This window comes from Semicossyphus pulcher, unplaced genomic scaffold (genome assembly GCF_022749685.1).
Source record: "Semicossyphus pulcher isolate SPU_LCO1_2020_fin unplaced genomic scaffold, fSemPul1.0.p SCAF_15, whole genome shotgun sequence".
Lineage (NCBI taxonomy): Eukaryota > Metazoa > Chordata > Actinopteri > Labriformes > Labridae > Semicossyphus > Semicossyphus pulcher.
Window position 1 is genome coordinate 12,015,075 of NW_027211659.1, and position 25,431 is coordinate 12,040,505.

General features: G+C 42.6%; 1 protein-coding gene across 1 annotated transcript in view; it reads left to right on the forward strand.

Moving 5' to 3' along the window:
* LOC138592100 (FERM, ARHGEF and pleckstrin domain-containing protein 1) overlaps positions 1-25,431 on the forward strand; it is a 61,589-nt gene that overhangs the window by 21,722 nt on the left and 14,436 nt on the right. The window contains exons 3-14 of the mRNA XM_069662723.1: positions 11,734-11,838; positions 11,939-11,981; positions 12,264-12,342; positions 14,198-14,295; positions 15,601-15,715; positions 17,132-17,279; positions 17,390-17,485; positions 17,564-17,727; positions 17,868-17,936; positions 18,027-18,120; positions 19,026-19,239; positions 24,636-24,823. Of these exons, the coding sequence (XP_069518824.1) occupies positions 11,734-11,838; positions 11,939-11,981; positions 12,264-12,342; positions 14,198-14,295; positions 15,601-15,715; positions 17,132-17,279; positions 17,390-17,485; positions 17,564-17,727; positions 17,868-17,936; positions 18,027-18,120; positions 19,026-19,239; positions 24,636-24,823 (1,413 nt within the window). The remainder of the gene's footprint in view (positions 1-11,733; positions 11,839-11,938; positions 11,982-12,263; positions 12,343-14,197; positions 14,296-15,600; positions 15,716-17,131; positions 17,280-17,389; positions 17,486-17,563; positions 17,728-17,867; positions 17,937-18,026; positions 18,121-19,025; positions 19,240-24,635; positions 24,824-25,431) is intronic.

Below are 25,431 nucleotides of genomic sequence, written 5' to 3' on the forward strand. Positions count from 1 at the left end.
TTTTCTTTTAGCACTGGCTTTTTGAGCATGTTAGCATTCTAATACGCTAAATTTAGTAGGTGACAATTTTTTATATCACACCTTCTGAACCACTGCATGTTAGCATTGGTTTTGTGTGGTTATTAGCATGCTAAAACACTAACTAACTAAATAACTAAAATGATTACCACAGTAGCCTAAACGTTTGACCTTCTAAATATTAGCTGTTAGCATTTTTATTGTTAGCATCTTAGTATTCTGGCATTGGCTCTTAGCTAGAAGCACAGCAGCTTGCAGATTAACAGCCTCACAGAGCTGCTAGCATGGCTGTAGAGTTAGCATCAAGAGTATCAATAAGGTGGCTGCGAGCGTGTTATCGTGTTAAATAAGAATAACACTGATTCAAAATCTTTTGCTGTATCATCCACTGCGCCCAGAGGCACTGAGACAGCAATTTTTAAGATATAATAACCACAAACTTTCATTTCAATGGGCAGCCAACTTGCGCACTGGGTTTCTGAACTACATCATTAGTACTTTTTCAAACCGAGAGTGCTTCTTGACTGTTGACCTTAATCCTCATTCACAGGAAGTGCAGCCTTGGTCTGAGGCTCTTTTCTCTACATCTGCGTTATCTAAGGTCAACTATATTCTGACAGGGAAATCCCAGAACACGCTCACACTGGCCAAGTGTTAATTATAGGTTCATTGTGAATACTTGAAAATGCTTGAAAATGATGACATTGATTTTTTTTGGTCCATTTGGCATCCCTGGAGAAAGTGTTTGTACTGCTATTGACTAAATACATTTTAGGGCTAAGGATAAGCCTGTGCTTAGTGTGATCTGAATATTTTAAACGTATTGTATTCTACCAAATTAGACTGTTAGTCAATGTTGGTTTTCCCCAATGGATGCCACAGTTCACAGACTGGGCAAAGAAACATTAACAATGCTGTTGCTAATTGTAGCTATATATCAGAAGGACCTATAACAAGTTTCCCATATGTGTTGGAGGAAATTCAGTCATATATGACCATATTTGGGATCTCAGGTCACACCAGCTATCATTAATACAGTAAATGGTCTCCATCACAGGGCAGAGGCGCTCGGGATTTGCTGCTCTGAGGGCTAAGTAGTTTAAGGCTAATCTTGAGGACGCCGACTGATTGGCCTCACCGGTAAAGCAGCATGTGCAGCTGTCATTATTTATTGCTGTTGGAGATTATGGGTAAAGGAACGTGTCACACGACGACCGGCACATTCCTCAAGAGACCTGCGGCTCCAGTGCTGAAAAAATCTCATTAAGACCTCACAAGCTCCCCAAGTCCCGTCTTCTTCTTCACAGTGTGTCCTCAGAAAAACCTGTGAGGTCTGAGTGAGGCGGGGAGGCAGAAAGCTGCTCTCTGTGGCCTTTGAGTGAGAGTGTGTTGATGCTACACATACAGACAGCAGTTTCTACAGTGTGAAATGATGCTCAGAGTGATGTTGCCAGTTGGTAAAAAGCTTTGTATTTGTACCATTGCTTCGTATTTGTCTTCATCCTAAATGATAAATACTCTGCTATTTGTCAGTTTAACCTTTATCGATCCAAGCTGAACCATCAATTTAACTCCGACTGTGTTGGACGGTGATCAATCAAATAAATTGAAGAAATAATTGAGAGATTAATCAAAATTGAAATAATCATTAATTTCCATCGTAATTAGGAGTGTGTGATGTGCATAAAATCATCTCTCATGGTATATGTAGTCTTCATGCAGAACACGTAGCTGATTAATCAATTAGATGAGACTATTTTGATAATTAATGTATTCTTTTAGTCTTTTAGTCAGAGAATTTTCTGCTTTTTTTTTTTACATATGATGAAAGATTAAATATCCTTAGGGTTTGGTTGAACAAAACATTTGCATATTACAGGTGCGACTAAATATCAATATGGCATAATATTGTCGTCTTTTTATCAATTGGCTGAAGAAGAAGATAATTAGATATTTTGATGTATCATTATATGATTTTCTTGCAATATATCAGTTATTGCAGAATCGGTGTATCGTGATATTATCGTTATCGTGGTCCACGTATTGTATTGCGTAACGCAACGTGTATCGTACCCGTAGTTACCCTGCGATCCCCACCACTATTAAATATGTCACCTTGAAGTCCGAGAAGTTATAATGAGCCTTTTTCTTAATTGTTATATTCTTAATATATTACATTTTAGGGCGCTTGTAAACCTGTATTAGATGGCAGATATAAGGAAAAAGACCAATATCAGTAATATACTGCATGACAGGGGCGCCCTGTAATGAGCATTCCTAATAATTTTGTCATATATGATAGAAAAAACATACAAGATTAACCTTTAGTACAAGGAAGTCGTGCTTATGTAGGAATAGCTACCTTGTTTTTTAGTAATTTCCCATGTTGAATCCCAGTTGCGGCTCTTCATTTTTTGCTATTAAACCATTTTAGTATCTGACCTCTTCTGTGTTTAAATTAATTTTGTTGTTGCAGCATTTTTATTTAATGTGCGTTAATTAATGACTGAATTTGGCAAGGCATGATCTGCATATTAATTATCTTCCTAATAATGCTTATGCACCATATCTTAATGACATCCCATATTATCGCCGTGCCCTCTCTGCTGCTCTCTCTCTCTCCCTCTCTCTCTCCAAAACACTTGCAGCACATAAGCAGATATCACAGTGATTATGCAGATCAGCCTGTCTGGTCTAATGTTAGCGAGCTGCTGTTTATACATGCAGGGTGGCACAGTAACTTTTACTTAATTAACATACCTTGGATATTAATTTTTCCACAACATTGTGTCCCATCTGTTTGTATCTGATGAATGTGTGCAGGTTTGAGTTGTGGTAAAGGATACCTGGCCTGTCACTGCTCTGTCTGAGCCTGTGCCAGGTCGCTAATTTAACAGCTGTTCATCTCACTTTAAACATATTCAGACATTAAACTGAGATTTGTGGTATTGTCTTACAGCCCCTGCAGTGTCTAATGGTTAAATTAGGAAACTAAATATTGAAACAGTCGGACCAAACACCTGTGTCCACGCAGTAACAGACGCATACATTTCTTCTTACTGTGCCACAACTGATGAAAATCTAGATAGAGGAGGTTTCACGCTGAGTGGAGACGTAATTGATGCTGGTTTGTACTGGCCTGGTTTACTGGGAGTAGGTGCATGAAACTGGAAGGTAGCCCTGCTTGGTTTGCACTTAAGCTTGGCGGACTGTGACTGATAGTGGATTGGATGTGACTTTTTAGGGTTGCGGTTTTTCCAGGTCATTAGCCAGAGGACTGATGAGTACTTTGGCCATTATGAAGCATTTCTTTACTTCCTTATTTCCATGTTTTTTCTGCCAGTTAAGAATTCATTTAACCATTTGTAACTGACTAAAACGTAACAGCCATAAGTGCGTTGTCCCCATGATAATCTCTTTGGTGTATACTTTACTAAGACCATCTGTTCTGGGGTCAAACAAGGCATGTCTGGAGCCTTCTGACCATTTTAATCAATCCGAATCATTAAGAACTACCTCTTTGACATGTTTTGTATCCAGAGTATACCGCGTATGAAAGGCTTGTCTCCGCCGTGGCCTGACCTTGTGGAAGCTGTCGCTCACAGTTACACTTAATTAATCTCCTAATTAACCTATTGATTGCTTTCGCAGTTACAGTGCTCTGATGTATTTACCGCTAAGTGAGGGAGCTCACTGTCTCTTAATTCGACAGGTAGTGGAGGTTCCCTTTCCACCCAAATAACCCACAGTTAGAAAACTTAACTCTTTTAATAACAAGTTTTAAGGTAATTTGCTAATGTTATATAAATGTACATTTTTGAAATATGTTTCTTACAAATTTGGTTAATTTTATTTTGAAGCGATCTAGGCAAAATAATAGTATTTTTCTTGTCTTGGAAATATGCGTCAATACAGTAGCTGAAGCATCCATGTGAGGTCTAAGGGCCTGTGTCCACTAACGCACTGGCAGTACCCACAACCTCAATTTAAAAGCGCTTACTGTTGCTAGGTTACGAAAGTTGTCTGGCGGCACTTCTGCTTCCCTTGGCAGTGACCGTGAAGTCTGTTTTACATTGCTCTGTACGCTTAATATTTTCTTTTATTCAAAGAAATGTAACAAAGAAAACAGAAAAACAATGGGAAGGAATTGTGTCCTGGCGTTAGCAGCAGCTCTACCTGGAAATTGTACCCTCAAAAAAACGAAAGAATGTGGTTGATAAAGTTGATATCGGAAGCTGAAAACGCTGTACTACATTGGTTTTGTATAGAAAATAGGCGCTGTCAGTCCAAAAAATGCTGTTAGTGGACACAGGCCCTTAGACAACATTGTGTCTTTAACAGTCACCTAATGAAGAGCCTGTTTAAGCTCAAAGTTTTGATTTATTTCTGTATATTATAAAGTTTTAAAGTCCTCAAACAAGCCGCAAAAATGACTGTACAATGATTTATATTGCTGGACTAAAAGGATGTAGATGTGTTTGAAAGACTGATTAAAAGTGAAAGATCCTGACATATATTTTAACTTAACTTAGCTGCAACTGTAAATGAAATTGTCATGTTGAAGTTGTGAATATTTCAGAGCAAAAGGTCTTCTCATTCTCTAATATGGTAATAGCAGTTTAACATGTATTATTCAGTTCTTCTGTCTGCTTTTATCGAGCCAAACTAAACTCTGAGTTTCAGCCTAAATGTGAAGTGACGCTTCCTCCCTCTGACTGACAGTAATCCGTGGCTCTGGGAAGATCTGCTGCTGGAGAATAACCAGCATGGGTCCAGAATTTGAAGCACTCTGAAAGAGATTGAGGCAGATGAAGGAAAAGGAGGCCAATCTTTTTTTGGTAATTCCAGCTGCTTTAAACCCCCCCCCCCCATCTCTTGCTCTCTGCTTATTTTAACGATACTGCAAGTTAAGCTGGGGCATGATAGAATTTGAAAACGTGTTGCATCAGTGCATGTTTAACACAAAAGCGTGACCCAGTGTATACAGGAAAAGCAAAGCATGTTGGGATATTTGCTCGACTCTCTGCTGCTGCTTGTTTAGCGTCTGCAGACAGCGTTAGATCTGTCTTGTGATTTATGGCGCTGTGACTAACAGTGGGAGATCCTCGCACAAATGAGCAGAGCTATGCACTGTTATTCAGCCGCACAACGGTCACAACAGGACACTTAATTATGCTTTATGCAAAATCAATATGTTTCGAGCAGCCCAGACAGGCTCGGAGGAGGGCAGGGAAAGAAAGCGGGGGAAAGGAGGGGCAGAAGGAGGAGGAGGAGGGAAGCTACCTCCAGCTAAGCTACAACCCCTATTGAATCCAGGGGACATTATTTTCATGGTTGTCCTCTCTCGGCCTGCAGGCTGGCCTACTGTGACTGAATGACTCTGACAGCTGTGGCAGACCAATCATCACTTTTCCCTTCATTTGTGTTGATATTTTTCATCTGCAGGAGTTGGGAGTTTTAGAAGAACCCCCCCCAAAATAGACCAAAATAATTCAACAGTATTTCTTGTAAGTGTAACACTACATTAGCAGGGACTACGATGAACGCATCATGTTTTAATTCATGTGTAATTACATCAAATCTGCCCCTAATTATAGCCACACTACTCCTAACATATGCACGGTCACACGTCCGTATGTGCAGCGAGGGTTTGCAGGTAATTTGACAGGATTATCCGAGGGCTCTCCTCCCTCCGCTGTTCTCTCTCTGTCAGCTTCCCGCTGTAGTCGAGTCACCCTGGGAACCTCTGCGGAACATGACCTGAATCTCAATGAGCTCTGGCTGCTATTGACCTCTCTGTCCTACCATTCCTTTACAAGGCACAGTTATACACCTGCATGCATACACTCGCAGCATCTGCACAGATGTTTACATGTGCTGTAAGGTATTTTAAATTGCTTTTTTTTTTTTATTTGAGATGGAACCCGAGGGAGGATTGGACAGGAAGTCAGTGCAGCATTCACATATGTTTTCAATAACAGTTTGGGGATGTATCTGCCTGCTACTGGAAGTTCAAATTTCAGCCTCGAGCAGTGTTATCAGAGGTTCACTTAAAAGTATCATTCCTGGAGTTTTCCACCTCTACTACTTCAGATGTGCAAAGAAGAAGCTTGACTGCATCTCCTGGAGTCCGTTTTAAGTCACCAGATGCAGTTTGAAAGATCTACATCTTCATATTTTGCTGTCTTATCAGATGAGTACTACAAACAGTCTCAAAAATGACCTTTTCCCACTTCTCCATTCGCTCATTTCCTTCTTTAAATCAAACAATCCCTTTCATCTTTGACCTCCATCAGCTCCCTGCGATGGTGCTGAATGTCATAGCTGAAAAACCTCCCGCTGTGAGATGACTGCTCCATTATCTGTCAAGCTATAACTGACCCAGCGGGGGCCCTTAGACCAGCAGGGGTCTGGCCTGGGAGACATGGCGTGAAAAAATAGCATATATTTTTTCTATCCCTGCTGATATCCTGTTGGACCACTTGGCGTTGGAAAGACGTCATCACCCACCTCCCTTATCCAACCATGATTTCCTTTGTCCTTCCTGTCTATCAGGAGCCTTAAGGTATTGGCAGTCTGTTCACCACCCGTGCCACCCACCCAGCAACACTCCCCCAGGAGAAGTTTGGTGAGCGCAGCCCGGCCGGGCTTATTGCAAGTCAAGTGGAGCGTACCAAAATCTCCTGGAGGGGAACAGTAGAGGAAGCTTCTTTACACCTGACCTTTCTGTTGTTGTTGCTGACAGGAGCTTACTAACAAGAGTTGGGGGGGCAGGGGGGGGGATCTGGTCTGGGAACCTCAGGCGGACATGTGTGCAGACATCGCTGTCATCTTTATTTAGCCTGCATGCGTCAGCTCGAGCATGTGGAGGTCAGTGTAGTGATGCGAGCGTGCTAGCGCTCACACACATGTAAACAGTAGTAGCATCCTATGAGCCCATGTTCAAGCCTAATGGACCCAGACAGACCCTCCCTGCAGGACCCGGCCCCGGACTGCTGAATCAGGATGCATCGGCTCACTCGGGACTTGGCCGCTACTGTGTAAACCGGCGCCAGTGCTTTTATGGATAGAGGTCATAAAAATGGAGATTGGTGACATTTTCTTGGCGTGGTTGAAGATGAAAGAAATGTGAGCTGCTGAGCGAGATGTTTCCTTAAGAGTGTCACCTTTCTGCTGGGGGAGAGGCCACACGACATAATTGTCTTTGCTGATCAAATATCATAAGAGTTTGTAGTATCTGCATGTGTCCTCCATCATCATCAGGTAATGTTTTTTATTTCATACTTAATGCAGCTGTAATGAAGGATATTAACAATGCATCAGTGACTATTTGAAACATGACAGTGTGAAAGAGGTCGCTGGTATCGATGAACTTACAAAGAATTAGCACCTGAATCTGCTGCTCCTCCTCCTCCAATCAGCTTTATAGTGCATTTCAGCTCATTGTTGAGTGGTTTGGCCACGTTTTTCAAAGCCCCAAAAACCCACTGTGCACTATACACCGATCAGCCATAACATTATTGCCACTGACAGGTGAGGTGAATGACATTGATTATCTTGCTACACTCCTGTCAGTGGGTGGGATATGTTAGGCAGCAAGTGAGCGTTTTGTCCTTGAAGTTGATGTGTTGGAAGCAGGAAAAACAGGCAAGCGTGAGGATGTGAGCGACTTCGACAAGGGCCAAATTGTGATGGCTGGACGACTGGGTGCAACTCTTGTGGGTTGTTCCCGGTCTGCAGTGGTCGGCACCCACCAAAAGTGGAGGCTCACTGATGCGCGTGGGGAGTGAAGCCTGGCCCATGTGGTCTGATCCAGCAGAAGAGTTACTTAGGCTCAGATTGCTGATAAAGTTAAAGCTGGTTCTCATAGAAAGGTGTCAGAACACACAGTTTGTTGTGTATGGAGGATCCATGGAGGCCCCACCTCGCAACTCACAGGACTTGAGGGAACTGCTGCTAACGTCTTGGTGCCAGATACCTCAGCACATCTACAGAGGTCGAGTGGAGTCCATGCCTCGTCGTGTAAGGGCTGTTTTGGCGTCAAAAGGGGGACCTACACATTATTAGGCAGGTGGTCATAATGTTACGGCTGATCGGTGTATGTCAGCCAATTAGCAACGAGAACGGTGGGAGTTTTAGCAGCTCAGGAGCCAGATATTTCCCTCAGAAATCGGTAGGGACCAAAAACAGAGCTTACAGAGAGAGGGACATTCATCAGGTAGCTCAAGTGTTCCTCCATAGTTCACCAATTCAACTTTAAAGCTGCTCCCAAGGGGCCTAAAAGTCAGCTCTTGCAGGTTTGAGTGTATAGCAAATGACACCTTAATTTTTTTGCGTAGTGCTTAACATTGTAATTTTGAGCCTTTTAGCACTTGTTAGCATTGATCTTTTACTGCGGTATGATTGTTAACTGCTATGAATCAGTCAATCAAAAATATCTGCTATGAAAGAGGAGTATAGATCAGATTCATCAGTGCCGATATTATCATTCTGTCTTTTGGCTTTGTGCTGCTTTTATTCCACAGCAGACACCATCATTTTCAAAAAGTACCTTATATTTTGTGATGGTTTTGCCCTTCCCCTTTTTCAACCTCACTCGCCCCAGCAAGAACCTGACTGGCCTTCAAACAGCCCTGATTTCAACCCTTTTCAGCACCTTTGGGATGAACTACAAGGCCAACTGTGAGCCAGGTCTTATCACACCACATCACTAATGCTCTTGTGTCTGAATGGGAGTTAAATCCCTGCTGCCTGATCCCAAATTCTTGTGGAAAGCCTTCCAAGAAGAGTTATATCAGCAAATTATGCCCATAGTTTTGGAATGAGATGTTTCATAATTACGTACTCGTTTGGTTTCTCACGCTTCTTTTGGGGAATTCACAGGGGAGTTGTGCTTATGTGTTGTGCCTTTTCAGATTAATATAACCACAGCAAAGGTGTGGCTTTCACCTGCTAGAGTGGGACTTTCGTGTGCTATCATTATACGTGTTCACATGTTGTGTATTTTGACACCACCTAAATATATTATAGTCAGAAATCAGGTCAGAAGACTGGAGTGCAGTTGTGTTGAAACCACTCAAACCCTAAATCCACATTAACCTTCTAACTAGGCAATTTGCAAATAGTAGTATTTTTTTTTTAAAAGATTCTTTTATGCATCTTTATTTATAGGACAGCTACAGAGAGACCGGAAATAATGTGAGAAGAGAGTGGGGGATGACATGCAGCAAAGGGCCAAGGGCGAGACTTGACCCTGCGGCTGCTGCGTCGAGGACTGTGGCCTCTGTAAATGGCTGCTCTACGCACTGAGCTAACCCAGCCTATGAGTTAGCATTGATTTTAAAAGTATAAAAACCTAACATTTAAGTGTCTGTAAACTTTCCTGAAATTGGGTTTCATTCTGCCATTGTATCTTGGATATTTACTTTTACAGTTACACAACAAATTCAGCAAATGTCAAACACTAGCTTTTTTTCTAAGTGTTGTCCGCTAATGATTTTTGAATGTCACCTCCGACTGTGAATATTCTTACGCAGAAGTTTAGTTTGGTCATTGAGCAACTATTTTTCGAGGGGGCCGTTGAGTGTCAACAGCGAGAGCTTAGTTCCGCAAAAATATGCTACTAGCTAACGCTACACAGCCGTCTTTTAGCATTGTGTTTATGGCTAATGCTGCATGTGTATGCTAGCTGCTAACTGTGACATGATTAGGGACGTTTTCTGCAACTCTTTTCAGTGACTAATTGAAATGAATAATTTTCAGATGGCTTCTGCTTTCTCCTTGGGATTCTGACACAACTCAAACATACTGTTTAGCGCTGTACTACGCTGATTATCACATGCGTCATTGCTGTGTGCTGAGCCAGGCAGATGTCACTTAAAACATGATCTGCCGCTCCCACACAGTCTTAAAAAATGGTCCAAACAACAAATTAAGCTGTTTCTGAACTAAAAATCAACCCCTTATTGTCACTCAGATTTATGTGGGTGCAAAGTGAGAAGCTCAACTTTGATATCATATACACATTCTCCCTTTTCAAGCTGAATTCTCAAAGGCTTTAAAAGTGGCACTGTATCATTACATTGTTGTAAAAACGCTTCATAGACTTCAGAGTGAAAACTGTGTCACAAAGTGTCCTCCAAGCGCCTGCGTCATGACGGCAGTCAATCTCTGCGACTCGTGCTTCATTAAGGACAGCGCTCTTATTGTGGCGGGCTGCAGCAGTGTCAAATGGCAGCACCATAACTCCAGGGCTGCAACAGCTGCATTTAATCAAGCTCTGCCTTTGCTCTAATCAGCCTCTGCCTAACCCATCTCTGCTTGGCTCGTGGTCACTTTGCTCTGACAACAGATTTATAAGTCTGGATGTGAGAGAGCTTCGCAGGAACACTCCTCGGCCTTCACTGGATTCGGCTCTCTGCTGCTGCTGAGCATATTTGTGCGCAAAAACATGAGACACACAATTCATTCCGGGGTTATATCGCCTGCTGGTTCTGGTACGAAGCAATGTGTGTGAAGCGTGTGTTTTGGCTCATGGCCTCTTTCCCTCCAGCCTCAGTGTGCCCCCCCTCATCAGCACCCTCACCATATGGAAACAGCTGGTCCTCAGTGGTGGGATGCCCTCTGCTCTGCATGAGGCAGCCAGGAGAGGGATAGCGGTGCTACACACAGGAAGGGACAGACGCAGGGAGGAGCGATGAGGATTGGGGGTGCTTGTTTGGGGAAGATTATGGATTTGGTTGGGGAAGTGTAAACCCTGTCACTAAGCTGTTAGAGCTTAAGTTTTTACTCTCTAAGCATTAAAAGGAACACGGGCAGTCATGCCTCGCCTTTGAAACAGCACGTGGATTTACAGGCAGGCAAACCCCCTTTTTGTCGGATGAAAAGACAATGTCAACATAGTTCAACTGTAAGAGGGAATCCTTGTCGTAACTCTGTCCTTTTTATGTAAAAGTAAGGGGGAAACTGCTTCCCTCAGACGCCGCCATGGATCTTTATCCATGCTACAGGGAACTGCGACTATAAACACTCACTTCTGTAGCTGTGATACGCTGCGCACTGGTGCAGACCAGTCACGAGGATTCAGCCATGCAGAAAGTCTCTGACAGAGCTCTGTGTCTCCTTAGGGCGTCTGTAACCGCAGCAGCGTTTCCGTGGAAATCCCTGACATTTATTTGACCTTGCATGGGAACGTTTCTCTCCCTCCAAAGATGCGGTTGATTTTTTTTCCTGTGTGTTTATGTGCAAGTATTTGTCAGAAAGTGGATGGTTAAGTAAGACTTCAAAGTGTTTGTGTGTACTGTTACTGTATGTGTGGAAAGACGCGGCCAGGCGGAGTCTTTATCGCATCCTGATACTGTATCAGACTCAAAGGCTGCTGGTCCTCGTCAGTGGCAGCAATGACACTGAAAACACAGATCAAAGACGAGGTCCAGCACCCTGTAGCTGCAATAGCTTTTTGTGGCCGGCTGAGCTTTTGAACGCAGGGTGGAGAGACGGAGGGGGGATACAGAGGAATTTAGACGGACAAAGTTGTCAACTATTTAGGTGACGTTAACTTCCCCAGGGTGTCACAGCTCTACAAGGCAGCTCTTATTTTGTTTCTCACTAGTAAATGCTGTCAACAAAACTTCATAGTAAACATGGACGTCAAAGCTAAGACAAATGTAGTTTTAACCAGAGTTCTTTGTTTCTTTCTTTTCCTTGTGTTCACAGCAAAAAGCCTCGGGCAAGGTGCTGTTCGACCTGGTGTGCTCCCACATGAACCTCATCGAGGGCGACTACTTCGGCCTGGAGTTTCAGAACCATCAAAAGATGATTGTGAGTCAGGATGGAACAATTGTAAAATTGAGCTTCATAACAAATTTAGTTCTGCTTCTAACCAGCTCCTTGATGTGGTGTTTTTTATCTTTTTCAACAGGTTTGGTTGGACCATATCAAGCCTATTATCAAGCAGCTCAGACGTAAGTTTTTCGAAATCTTTATGTATTTTTTCAAGGCAAGTGTCCCAGTTTTATCCTAACAATAAAACCAGCTTCCGTGGAGGTTCTCTGTTTTTGTTTGGACTGACTTGATTCAGCTTTATCGCTATGAGGATGTTGTTTGTGGTTTTGGCCGTTAAATTCGGTTGCATAATATGGAGTGTTTGTTTTGCTAAGGCTGCTCTTATTTGATCTAGCTGTACCTGATCAACTGGCAACTGGCTGCATTATTTTCTAAGTGTTAATCTAATGTTTCCCTCACAGGGCCGAAGCACACAATCCTGAGGTTTGCTGTGAAGTTCTTCCCTCCAGATCACGCCCAGCTACTGGAGGAGCTAACAAGGTGAGCGTAGTAAGCTCATTCATACAGCACATAGTAAACTAATTTCATCTCTACATCATGCACAGCTTTCAGTCTGCATTGAAATACACGTTTTATATATTTAATGAGAGTGACTTCAGCTCTGACTGAAAGCGATTGTAGAAGCATAAATGAAACATGCTCACCTGTTCCCTTAAGATTTATTCCCTCCACGGCGCTGCGATTCACACGTCACGGCTGCCATGTTTCTGATTTAGGCCTCAGGAGATTAGCGTGGAGCTAATGATTTTCTGGTTTCTGTTTCCATGTTGTGGAGCCACTTGCATGTTTTTACTGTCAGAGTGGAGAACGCAGAAACTAATATCGCTCTGACACACCTGTGAGTGTGTGTAGCTCTTGGCGGAGACACCACGCATACTTCAGATGCTTTTTTTTTTACAATGTAGCTTGCAACAGTGGGCGCAGTAATAATAATGGGAGTTAATAAATCATTTTGAAACTAGCTGGCTTATAGTGCACACACATTTTAAAGAGAATTCTGTGCACGTTTGGCGAAAAACATGCATGAAATAACAAACATGTGGTTGCATGTAGAGCCGAGGCAGGGTAGTTAAGATCACGTGGGTGCATGGCATTCAGAACAACAGCATCAAATAAAAAAGGAAAGCTTGTACTCAGTGCCTCAAATCTGGATTTTCATTAGGTTAATATTCTGAAAAAAGGAAACCACATATGTATCAAAAGCCGTCCATCAACATCGCTTAAAATCTGCAGGCATTACACAGAAATGCACACAGCATCCAAATCTCCTACATGTAGGAATGTTCATTCATGAAAACAGATCGTATCCAAACATTATTCTCTGGAAAGTTCAAATTGGTTAGCAGAGATGAGAAATCTTATCTACAGTGGATCCAAGTGGTATTGAAACTTTGTGATAAGATATTTGTGGCATGACTGAGTTTTGCCGTTTTCATCAGTGCGACTTTAAATGGATCTGCAACAACTAAGTAATCAATTATTAAAACTCCACACAACATTTTGTGGTTTTAGCTCCTTCAACATGAAGATTTGATGCTTTTTTCTCTTTTGATTTGTTGTGAACAAGTTTTGTTTTGTTTTGATTTGACAAAACACAAATTGAAGGCATCATCTCGGACTTTATTTGACATTTTTCGCTTTATTTCTGAGATTTCATCGACCAGAAGATCATGGATCAAACCATACTAAATACAAACACCTAGTTGCAGTATAAATTCAAACCCCCACAAACACAGATATATATATATATACACAAACATACAGTATATACAGCTTAAATAACTGTAAACACATACAGTATAGGGGCACTGGTTTAGCTCAGTTGGTGGAGCAGGTGCCCCATGTACAGAGGCTACAGTCCTCGACGCACTGATCACAGGTTGGACTCCCAGTCGGCCGATCATTTGGTGCTTTCTTCTCCCCACATTTCTCCTCTCTTCTCTCTCAGCTGTCCTATCGTATAAAGGGGAAAACATTCTGAATGTTTGCATTTTAAAAGAATTTTTATTATTATCTCTTTACTAAGACTCAGTTAAATTGTCTGGCAGCAGAAGCAGCACTGTAACATAACACAGTCAGTAAATCTTCTACAAACTGCTTCTCTCCACTTATTAATTATTAAACTCAAAATGTGCACATGGGCCAACTTTATTTGGAAGCCTGGTGTGAAATTAAAAGCACCAGGGTACATTGTGTTTTATCATAAATTTAGTTACAGCAGCTCCCTCGGGTGTCTTGTTTGAATTGAGCGTTCATTTGATCGTGCTCCAGCACTGGAAACCACCACCACATCTACTCCATCAGATCTGTAAACTCTGTTTGTGTTTGTGTGCAGGTACCTGTTTGCCCTGCAGATCAAACAGGATGTTTCCTGTGGACGTCTGACGTGCAATGACAGCAGTGCGGCGCTGATGGTCTCCCATATTATCCAGTGTGAGTTCCCCATGCCTGCTTCCTCACTTAGCTCCAGAGACCAAAGAGGCGATCAGATAAATGTCTCTGAAGACATATTGTGCTGTTTTTACACAGCTTATCATCAAAGCTTTATGTATAACATACATTCAGAGCTACTGTTCACATCACGGTCCTGTGCAGGGAAACAACAACAACATTAAAGACGATGAATGGTAAAGAAAATGTCAACAGACTCTGACTGATGAGACAGAAAACCTCAATCAGGTGCTGCGCTGACTCCTGCAGTCCCATTCACCATGTCTTACTTCACCATCAGTGGAAATGTTTCTTAAGTTGAGTAATAACAGCTAGGTTAGCTCATTTTAATGTGAGTAATAACAGCTAGGTAAGCTAATTTTAATGTGAGTAAAAACAGCTAGGTTAGCTCATTTTAATGTGAGTAATAACAGCTAGGTAAGCTCATTTTAATGTGAGTAAAAACAGCTAGGTTAGCTCATTTTAATGCGAGTAAAAACAGCTAGGTTAGCTTATTATAATGTGAGTAAAAACAGCTAGGTTAGCTCATTTTAATGTGAGTAATAACAGCTAGGTTAGCTCATTTTAATGTGAGTAATAACAGCTAGGTTAGCTCATTTTAATGTGAGTAATAACAGCTGGGTTAGCTCATTATAATGTGAATAAAAACAGCTAGGTTAGCTCATTTTAATTCAAGTAAAAACAGCTAGGTTAGCTCATTTTAATTCGATTAAAAACAGCTAGGTTAGCTCATTTTATTGTGAGTAATAACAGCTAGGTTAGCTCATTTTATTGTGAGTAATAACAGCTAGGTTAGCTCATTATTATGCGAGTAATAACAGCCAGGTTAGCTCATTTTATTGTGAGTAAAAACAGCTAGGTTAGCTCATTATAATGTGAGTAATAACAGCTAGGTTAGCTCATTTTAACAAGGCTACAGAGTTAACTGTTGCTATGGACGTAGCTCTCATTGTTAGTGTAACAGTATTTTTAAATGGAAAACGCAAAGATAATAATTTTTAAATTGATAAAATAATTTACAAATTAATAGGTCGGGGTCCTGCTCACCCTGTCGGGGTTTCATTCCACTATAACAACCTGCACATTATACATCATTACATAAATCTCTTCTGGAAGAAAGGTGTTTATCCCTTTTAATATAGAGTTAAAGCATCTGTGCCAATAAGCATCAAAACTCTGGGGACTAAATTTGGACATTCATTGTTTTTTTCCTTTGTTTTGTCACTTCATTCATTTTCATGTATTTATACACTAACATGCATTTTTCCTTTCTTTTCCCTTATTTAGCTGAGATTGGGGACTTCGAGGAGAGCCACTGCCGGTCACACCTCCTCAACAACAACTACATCCCAGATCAAATGCCCCTGATCGACAAGATCATGGAGTTTCACTCAAAGAATCTGTGAGTTTCCTGTGTCTTTAAAAAAGCCTTTTCTGTTACCCAGATCTTTTTTGGCTCTGTTCATAGTGTCGCTTTAGCTGTGACTGAACCCCAATTATTCTCTACACCATGAACAGGAAAGGTTGTTTCAGACTTCGTGCGTGTCCTGCTGTGCAGTTTTATTACACAGGTGACACATTCAGGAAAACAAGCACAGAGTGAATGGGTTCTTTCTCCAGAGTGCTCTGTTCTCTGTTATCGTATATTGAATTGGAAAGCTCGCCTTTGTAAGTTGTTTTACAGCTTTTACAGTTTGTCCACTACTCTATCAAACCCCTTGTCCCCCCTCTTCGTCAGACCGGGCCGAGCCAGGGGTGAAAACACAGTTAGCATCTGTTACATAAAAAAATGCTCCTTTAAAATTTGCTTATTTTTCCACCTAAGGCTCTCCTTGTTGATAACTGCAGTTCTTCCGGCAGGCTGCTAAGTTGAGTCAAATCTCTTATTAAAAACCACACACAGGAAACAGGAAGGCTAATCCACTGATAAGAATTTGGAGAGTGAGTTAGCTTTTTACAGCCCCTCCCCGACCTTCCAGCAGAGCTCCAAAAACTCTGATAAACATTAGAAACCTGGATCCACTCTGACTCGGTCTTTGACCTCAATTAGCGGGACACACAAGTAGGATGATAAGCCAGGATTTAATTTATTTGTGTGAAAATGTGCTGAAATCATAATGAACACTGCGGTTTGCACAAGTCAAAATGTTCAAACCTGGACATAAGAGAAACTTTATAATTCAACTTCTCTCCAGTCTCTTTACTGCTTTTGTTTTACATCAATACCTGGATTTACAAAAGGTTCTTCTCCTCTCATAAACTAATAATGAGCTAATCTATCACTCTTACTTCCTGACCTCCCTGCTCTTTAATGGCTCGCAGCCCAAAGCCCAATTATCACTAAATCATTAAAAACCTATTAAAATGTACTTGTTTTCTTTAATGTCTCCCTTAGTTACAAGCTGGAATCTGTACGTTAAAGCTAATGTGACTTAAGCATAATTAAATAGTGCATTTGTTGCGGTCTATTTTCAGCAGCGGATTACGACACATTTGTTGCTTAAGGGAGTATTTACAGCAGCAGGATGATCTATATAGGATTAACTCAAAGGAACCGCAGTGTCCATGTCCACGGGCTATGAACTAAAATGCCACTTAGTGCAGCAGTTTGTTTGCACTTAATCGTTTTTAGACAACAATGGGGGGTGAAGTTATATTAGTCTTTAGCTCATTAACAGACAGCTCAGGCACATAAAGCATTAACTCTCTCTTTGTTTTGGTCTTTATTTTGTCAGGTAAGTTGAGGACTATGAAAGAAGAATATCTCATTTATCACCAGCCTTTTTCTTTAACTTCTTTCCGTTGTGTTTTCTGGCAGAGGTCAAACACCAGCAGAATCCGACTATCAGTTATTAGAAGTGGCGCGCAGGTTGGAGATGTACGGGATTCGCCTCCACCCTGCCAAGGATCGTGAAGGCACGAGGCTAAGCTTAGCCGTGGCACACACGGGCGTCCTGGTGTTTCAGGTCAGTTACAGAAGTTAGTAGGTCAACACTTGTGTGTTAAATAAACAGAAACTTGTGGGATTGATTTCTTAAGGTGTTAAAGGTTTATAATTTATTTCTCATCGCTGCAGGGACACACAAAGATTAACGCCTTCAACTGGTCTAAAGTGCGAAAACTGAGCTTCAAAAGGAAACGCTTCCTGATAAAGCTGAGGGCAGATTTAAATGTAAGTTAAGCCCCTGTTTAAAATACAAAACCCATCAGTGTTTGGTGTTTTAAGTCATGTGTTTATGTGTCCTCCCAGAGTTCATATCAGGACACTCTGGAGTTCCTGATGGCCAGCAGAGACTGCTGTAAAATCTTCTGGAAGATCTGTGTCGAATACCACGCCTTCTTCCGCCTCTTTGAGGAGCCTAAGCCCAAGCCAAAGCCTGTGCTCTTCACCCGAGGCTCCTCCTTTAGATTCAGGTAGATAGAGTTGTCTCGTAAAGCTGCTCTCTGTCTCTCAGCGCCACAGCTCACACAGCAGCATCTCCCCATCACTTAACAGCCTACTACAGCGCTCCCAGAATAGCTCATTACTATCTCTCCTGTTCCCGTCTCTGCAGCGGTCGCACACAGAAGCAGGTGATTGATTATGTGAGGGAGTCTGAGTTTAAGAAGATCCCGTTTGACAGGTAAAAGGCTGCACGACGTGTGTGACACAGTTTGTGTAGGCGAGGGTGTAAGGAGTTTATAACACTGACCTTTAACATCCTGTCTTACAGGAAACACAGTCGGGTCCAACACAGCAGTCGGGTCCAACACAACAGCCGCCTGTCGCCTTTGCCTTCTCCACGCCACCATGAAGTGCCAGCGGAAGTGAGTGTCTCACTTTTTCAGACGTGTCACCTTATCAAACCTTTTTGATATTTTAAAAGTTATATAGCTAAAGTTATTTGATTGGACATGAGGCATGCCATGAGCGTGGATATAGACTACAACAGCACAGGGACTTTAAGCTATGAGTATCACTCCGCCTCATGTGCTCTTATTACCGTAAAAGTCAACGGTTTGATTGATCAATCACACAGGCCCCCAAAGCAACTGTTAACAGACTTATTTTACTAGTTGCATGAAAAATGGAAACAAGATAAATACAGATGAAGGTACATAAAACAAAGTAGCTGCTCTGCAGTTACGTGTAATTATACACAAAGAAGCAAGTGTACAGGAAAATGTCTATGTGTTGATTGGCAACAGTTCAGTTCCAGTCGAGTCCCAAAACAAGTTGCGTTGTTGAAGCCATAGAACCTTTTTATTGTTGACTGATACAAGCCGCTTGTACAACCGTTGTGTAAAAGCAATATCAGACTTGAGGTTGTGTGGTTGTTCTGAATTTCAGCAGGGGAGTGATTCGGTCATGGGCACAAGGCCGCAGGAGAAGATAATTACAGCCGTGCCGATATTCAGTACAACAACACTCCCTCTTATAAGATAGTGTCTAATTAATACTTATGAACACTACTGTTAATACTTAGCAATTAATAATTAATACACTGTTAACACACCTGTTCAAGCTGAGTTCACATGTGGTCGCAGCTCCACGCCATGCGTCCAAATTGCCTTGGACCCCAGCACACCTTTGCAGGTCTAATTTACACCCATGGTTACACGTTAACACAACCAACCAGGGGTCACACAGTTAAACTGTAGAAAGGAAAGGGTATTGTTGTATATATGTGACACCTTTCAGTCAGTATTGAATCTCTGTCCTTCTCCGTCAGCATGGTGCTCCCGGGTTAGAATCTCCTCATCGGCGTCACTGGACGGAGTCTGCGTTGGTGAGCGCTGAAGACCCCTCAGCATCGAGGACAACGAGGTTGAGCCCAACTCACCAGCGAAACGGCCACGACGACAGAGACAGAACGGGGTCTGTGTCCAGGACGGAGGAGAGAAGAGGCTCAGCACGACAGACCCATCCCGAACATCTGAATACAGGTCCAGCATTTCGGGCTTCAGGAGGCAGCATCTCCTCGATTCCGTACATTGACTGCAGGGATGTAGATAGTGAATACAGCCCGGGCAGGGACCAGGCTTTAAGAATGAATCACAGTTATAGAGAGCAGGCCTTGCTGCCACAGGGGTCGGGCACTGGGAGTGTAAACGGGCCACTGCAGGTGCAGCAGGAGCACTTTCTAGGTATGACGCGGTACAGAGAGAGAGATTCCCCCTCCTCTACTAGACAATCGCTTAACATGAATCCTGAGTTTAACGAGGCTCCCAAACACTCATACCAAAAGCTGAACCAAAGTCCCCTCCATACCGCCATGGTGGACCCTGCACATTTTAGAGAGCGGCTCTGCAGCAGCCCTCTCACAGTCCAGCATGTCGCTCAAAGGAGTGCCGTCCCCAGTCCGGTCATGGACCCCCTCCATCAATCAAACTCCCACGGTTACGCTGAGCAGAACGGCTTCAGCTCTGCTCTCCCTCCCTGCGATGAGAGCAGATACTCCCCTCTCCCGAGCCGCTCCGCTCGCTTACACAAACCCCACAAAGTGCGATACCACCCGGACACAAACCCAAACCAGGGGACGTCTTCCTCAGGGCAAGAATCGCGTCCCGTCCTGTCTCGGGCTGAACGTATGGCCGCTTTAGAGCGCCGCATGGTCGCCAACGGCCTCTCAGCACCGGGCAGACCTAGGTCCAGTCTGGGGCACAAACGTTTAGGGCAGGGTGGTGGAGCCCACATGGGAGGAGTTCAAATAAATGACTGCTCCACTACAAGTGGTTCAGAGTCCAGCGAGTCTGAGTCTGACACTAACAGGGGGAACAGCAGCAGTAGAGAAGTAGAGGCTAACTCCTCTTCCCCTATTCCCAGGAACAAGTTTTCCTTCGGCAGCCTCCAGCTGGATGAGGAGGCAGATGAGGACGGCTGCCAGGCCTTCAGCGATGACGATGGCGCACAGATTTTTAGCTGTTAGCGCACAGAGAGAACCCTCTCCACGTGGGAGTTTAAAGGGTTTAGTTTGGGTCCAGATGGAGTAAGAAAAGCTGTGTTATGTGGGTGACAGATTATATCTGTGAGAGGGCGACACAAATCTCCACACTACATGTTCACGGTGTTCTTTTTTAAGCTACTAGAAGCACTTTTTGAGCTTTCATCGAGGGGTGCATGAAGGAAGGAATCTGTGGGGGGTTATTTTTCAGCCTCCCTGCGGATACACACAAGTGCCATGTTAGGATTAAACAGTGAATAGCTACTAATCAATAAAAGCTACAGAGAATTAGTGGCTCTGTTTATGTCTGAATGATCAAAATTAATGTTACTGCTGCACTTTTTCTCACTTTTTTAAACATTTATTTGACATTTAGAGTAATTTCGAGTTGGCGTGTCTCAGATGCCTTATGAGAGAATCACATATCACTTTATTGTCGTCCGTAGACATTTCTCTTTTCTATTAGATCGATCGAGTCGTTCAGTATTCTTTCCACACTTTGTGCTCGTTATGTATTTGGATCCCTCGGATGTTTAACCGCGGCAGTAATTGTTGACTTAGTAGGATTTATTCGGACTTATCCTGTCGTCTTGTTTGATGTATTGGCGCTCTTGTTGCTGCATCTAGCTTACGATTGTTATGAGAGTAGTAATGGCGTCTCGGTGTAGGAGCGGAAACTAATTAAAACGCTGCAAATACCAATTCAGACATCTAATTGGGATATCAGGGTTGTTTACAGTCGTTCCTCTCTTGAAACAGAAACTTCCATAAACGTGGTGGGATTAGATATAAGTTAAATAGTCTAATGGCTCGGTCCGGCTGAGGTGAAATGCCTGTTGCAGGGGTGTTTTATCCACTTCCACAGCAGTTTATGGCTCTTATACCCACCATTGACGCCCTCCATCTGCACTTGACTCCCGCTCGAGTATCTCTGGCTGTAATTTGTTATCGAGCTCCAACAGCTGCGGCTTCCACAAACTCCTCTAGTTCCCAAAGATTAAAAAAAAAAAAAACCTTCTTAACAAATGGCACTGCACTTTTTTCAGTTCTCTTTTGCACGTCCGTCCTCGTCTTTATCTGTGTTCGGAAAGTGATCACATTTCTGTTCTTTCTTTTTCTTTGTCCGATGTAAGCACTTGTCTGTCAAGCATGAATCTATTCTGTTATGCTTTGTTTTTTTTTCCCAGCATGTAAACCTGTTCTGTCACTCACTTACAGTCTGTGTGGTGGAAAGATTTACCCGTATCTGGGTTCCCTCCTCTGCACCGATCCAGCTAACAGTTTATTTATTCCCGCGCAGACAGAAAAATCTGGGTAAGGATGACAGGAGCTTGGGAATATGCTGGGAAATAGAAGCAGGTTTTCGTAACTCGGTATGTGTATGTGTGTACTGTACGTGTGAAAGGCAGTTTAAGGGCAGCACCTCAAAGCGCGGAGTCTCTCGGCTCATCCGTCACTGTCGAGTGCTGCTTTGCAGTACTTGCAGGCTTTTTTAACATCGATCAAGCTGCATATCTGTGGTGACATTTTGTTGCTTTATTTGTGTATGTGTCAGGATCTGTTATTTATAAGCCATTGTAGTTACGGATTTCGTGTTATTGGATATTTCAACACTATCAAAAGCCAGATTCTTGAGTTATTCAGCATGGACATGACAACATTTTGAAAAAGAGCATCACTGGGAGTCGGTTTAGCTCAGCGGTTAAATCGGCGGCCCATGCACAGAGGCGCTTCGATGCGACTCCAACCCTAGGCTCTTTGCGCATGTCATCCTCCATTCTCTCTTCCCCTGTTCCCGACACTATCCACTGTCCTCCCCATAAATAAAGGCAGAAAAGGCCCAAAAATAATCGTTATAAAGAAAAAGTGCATCACTGAAGCCTAAAGGTTAATAAAGAGGGAAGAGAGGGGAATGGAAAAAACTAGAATTAGCCAAAATTGTTGTGGAAAAGTTGATGTCCATGTAGAATATATAAAAATTTGACAGCGAGACACACCGTTGTTTGTTTTTTGCAGCTTATCGTTTCAAGCATATTCAGCTAAATCTTGGCCAATCATGATGCTCCTTAAAATACAAAAATTATCTTTGGAAAAACATCCAAATCTGCATAAAATAGATTAGAACAGAGCTTTAAAATCCAAGATAAGATACTGTATGTTTAATCGTGGGAGTTGCTGGATCTCTGCAGTGTGAGGAAACCCTCTATGGTGCACAAAGCTCCCCATACACCTGGACTGACACGCTGTTGTTACATGGAGCAGATAGAAAATACCCATCTGTACGCTTGCACCCGGGTCTGTGGGTGTGACTTGTGTGTCAACCACTCCTTCTTCCAATGCATGCTCTGCTAAACCGGGACTGTTACACTTCTCGCTATCCTCTGCATGTACTGTGATATTCAGGTAGTTCTCTCAGTTACATCACTGTGATTTCATAATTTACTATAAGAGTCTGCAGAATGTGATGTAAGCCCAGACTTTGAGAATACTGAAATCATGCATTATCATTAGTAAACAGCATGTTCACCCATCTCTGTGTTATTGCAACAAGTACTGATTCATATTCATGGACTCAAAATGCAAATGTTTCCTCATTACCATCTGACTTCAGAACAGTAATAACATTAATGACAAATGTGTCACATGTTTGTTCGAAACATTAAATAACATTCATAAGTAGGGATGCACGATATTATAGGCACGTTATCGGTATCGGCAGATTATGGATTGAAAATGACATATTGGCATCGACAGATGTAATTTTTCCGCCGATATTTTCATCAATTAAACAAGGCTTTACTTATGCCTAACTGCTCAATGATTCCTTAAAAAAGCTGTTACGACAACTCGGCACGAGTGTGCGTGCGCACTGCCTGTGCAAAATTCTCAACAACATACAAATAAAGACTCAGTCTCAGGAACTCGAGTCAATGAATAGAAGTTAAACAACTTTCACAGCTCTTAACTAGCTAACAGTTAGCTCCCGTTCTCGTCATTTTACTGGACTGAACAACATCAAACACGCCGAAAACACACTCACGGCCAAAGCCGAGGCTAACAGAGAGTAACATAAACATCAGTGCAAAACTAACTTACATATTCATGGACGCACACACGATAAAAAGAGTCCGTCAGTGGTCACTGTTGTCTCTGTACTAGATGCAGAAAACAAGTCCGGGCATGTCTCCCTCACTGCCGTTTTTCAGGTGTCCGGTGGAATGCTGCATTCAGGTGCACTCAGAAACATGAGTGATCGCCTCTTCCGTCAAGCTACAATAGGAGTAGGCATGATATCAATTCCAATACTGATGAGACTTGATGTACTCTGTTTTTAGGTGGAGAAGAACATGTGCCTAATATATCGGCAATCGGAAAAAAGGATTAGAAAATATCGGCACAAAATCCAATATCATGCATCCCTATTCAGAAGGATCTTTTATGTATTTAATAATAGAAAAAGGCTTAAAAACTGCATGAATTCACACTCTGTTCTCTGCACCTTCACTTCAATCCTTCACTCTTGCTCACCTTGCTTTGTTTGTCTAACCATGTGTATATATGTTATTTTAGAGTCAATAAAGATGATGACCTTTATGAAGTGAGATTTTCTGAATCTTATTTCTGAGACTCTAGTTGTTGGTGCTCACTGTAGACGCTAGACTTTTTCCTTCCTACTCCCTGTAGTTTGTGGTATTGGTTGGTGAATGTCTGTGTGCAGTGTAGTCGATGGTTTCCGCTCCTCCTCCTCCTCCTTCCCTCGTAGAGTAAATCCCCTTCCACAGTTGTGTTGCACTGGTTGTTTTGCATGCTTCACTGTTGTGTTTTCTGTCGGCACGCGCGAGGACAGCAGAGAGAGGTGCAGCTAAAACATAGTAAGTAAGCTCAGCGAACACGGTCAGGGAAACGACACTAAGCTGTTCCTCTTGATCATCCAGCGAGCATGTTGATTGACGAGCTGTCTGGACTGTGGAGTGAGTCATGGCTGATGTTTCATTTTGTGCAGGAAAGTCCCTCCTTAGTGTGGCTGTTTTCCTGGGTCAAACTGTGTCTGTATATAAATAGTTTGGTTTAGCATGCATAGTTTCTCAAAGGTTGTTTTTTTTCAGTGTTAGATTCTGAACTTCCCGGAAGGTTTTTATTCGTAAAATGTCAGTGTCTTCGGAAACTGACCTTTATGTAAAACTGCAACTAATGATTATTTTCATCTCCAATTAATCTGCCAATTACTTAGTCTTTTAGCTGATTAAATGTTGAGTCTCTAAATGTCAGTAAATAGTGAAAAATGTCTCAAAATTTCATCCAAAGATATCCATTTAGAATGATGTTCATTTTTGTGCATATTTCGAATCACTCACTTTCTAATTTTCCTCTCTTGGGTTCCTCAATGACCCCGTGCAGGAGTGGTCTCCAACAGCCCTCGCCTGTCCGCGTCCTCCGGTCACTCCCACGGCATGGTCAACGGTCAGAAGTCACTGGAGCTGTGCAGCCACAGTCCTGACGGCCGGCAGCCCTCCCCTCTCACCAGCCCGCTGCTCAACGACGCCGGCAGCGTTCGCACGGACGATGAAGACGAGGTTCGGAGGAAGGTTTGTGATTTCAGGGCGAGATGCTGTTAATAAAAACAATTAAGGGCGTTCAGAGCATTTCCCACCAGCGCTTACTGTTGCTAGGACACCAAAGTTGTATCGCGGCCCTCGGTAGTGACTGTTAAGTCTGTTTTAAATTACTCTGTATGCTTATATTTGTTTTTATTCAAGTACATTTTACAAAGAAAACATGGAAAAACAAACAAACAAAAAAAAACAATGGAAAGGAATCGTGTCCTTGCGTTAGCAGCAGCTCTACACCTGGAAATGGCACCCTCGAATAAATGAAAGGATTAGCTTCTCCTCCGCCATTGTTGTTGACAAAGTTGAAATCAGAAGTCCCGCCCCTTTATGATTCTGACTATTTTTAACAAATGACTGAATATATAGATGGACGACGTGTCTCCATCTGCTCTCATTGTACGAAATTGATGCCAAAATACCCCGCATGACAGGCGCTGCCATCTTGCGATGGTGACGTCATTTGGAGCCAGAGTTGCGCTGTTGAGATCGGCAGGTATAGCCGCCGTAGCAACTTCCGCTAACTAAAACACACACTTAAATTTGGATTGAGCACGTCTGCGTATCTAACAGCAGAACAGCTTCTT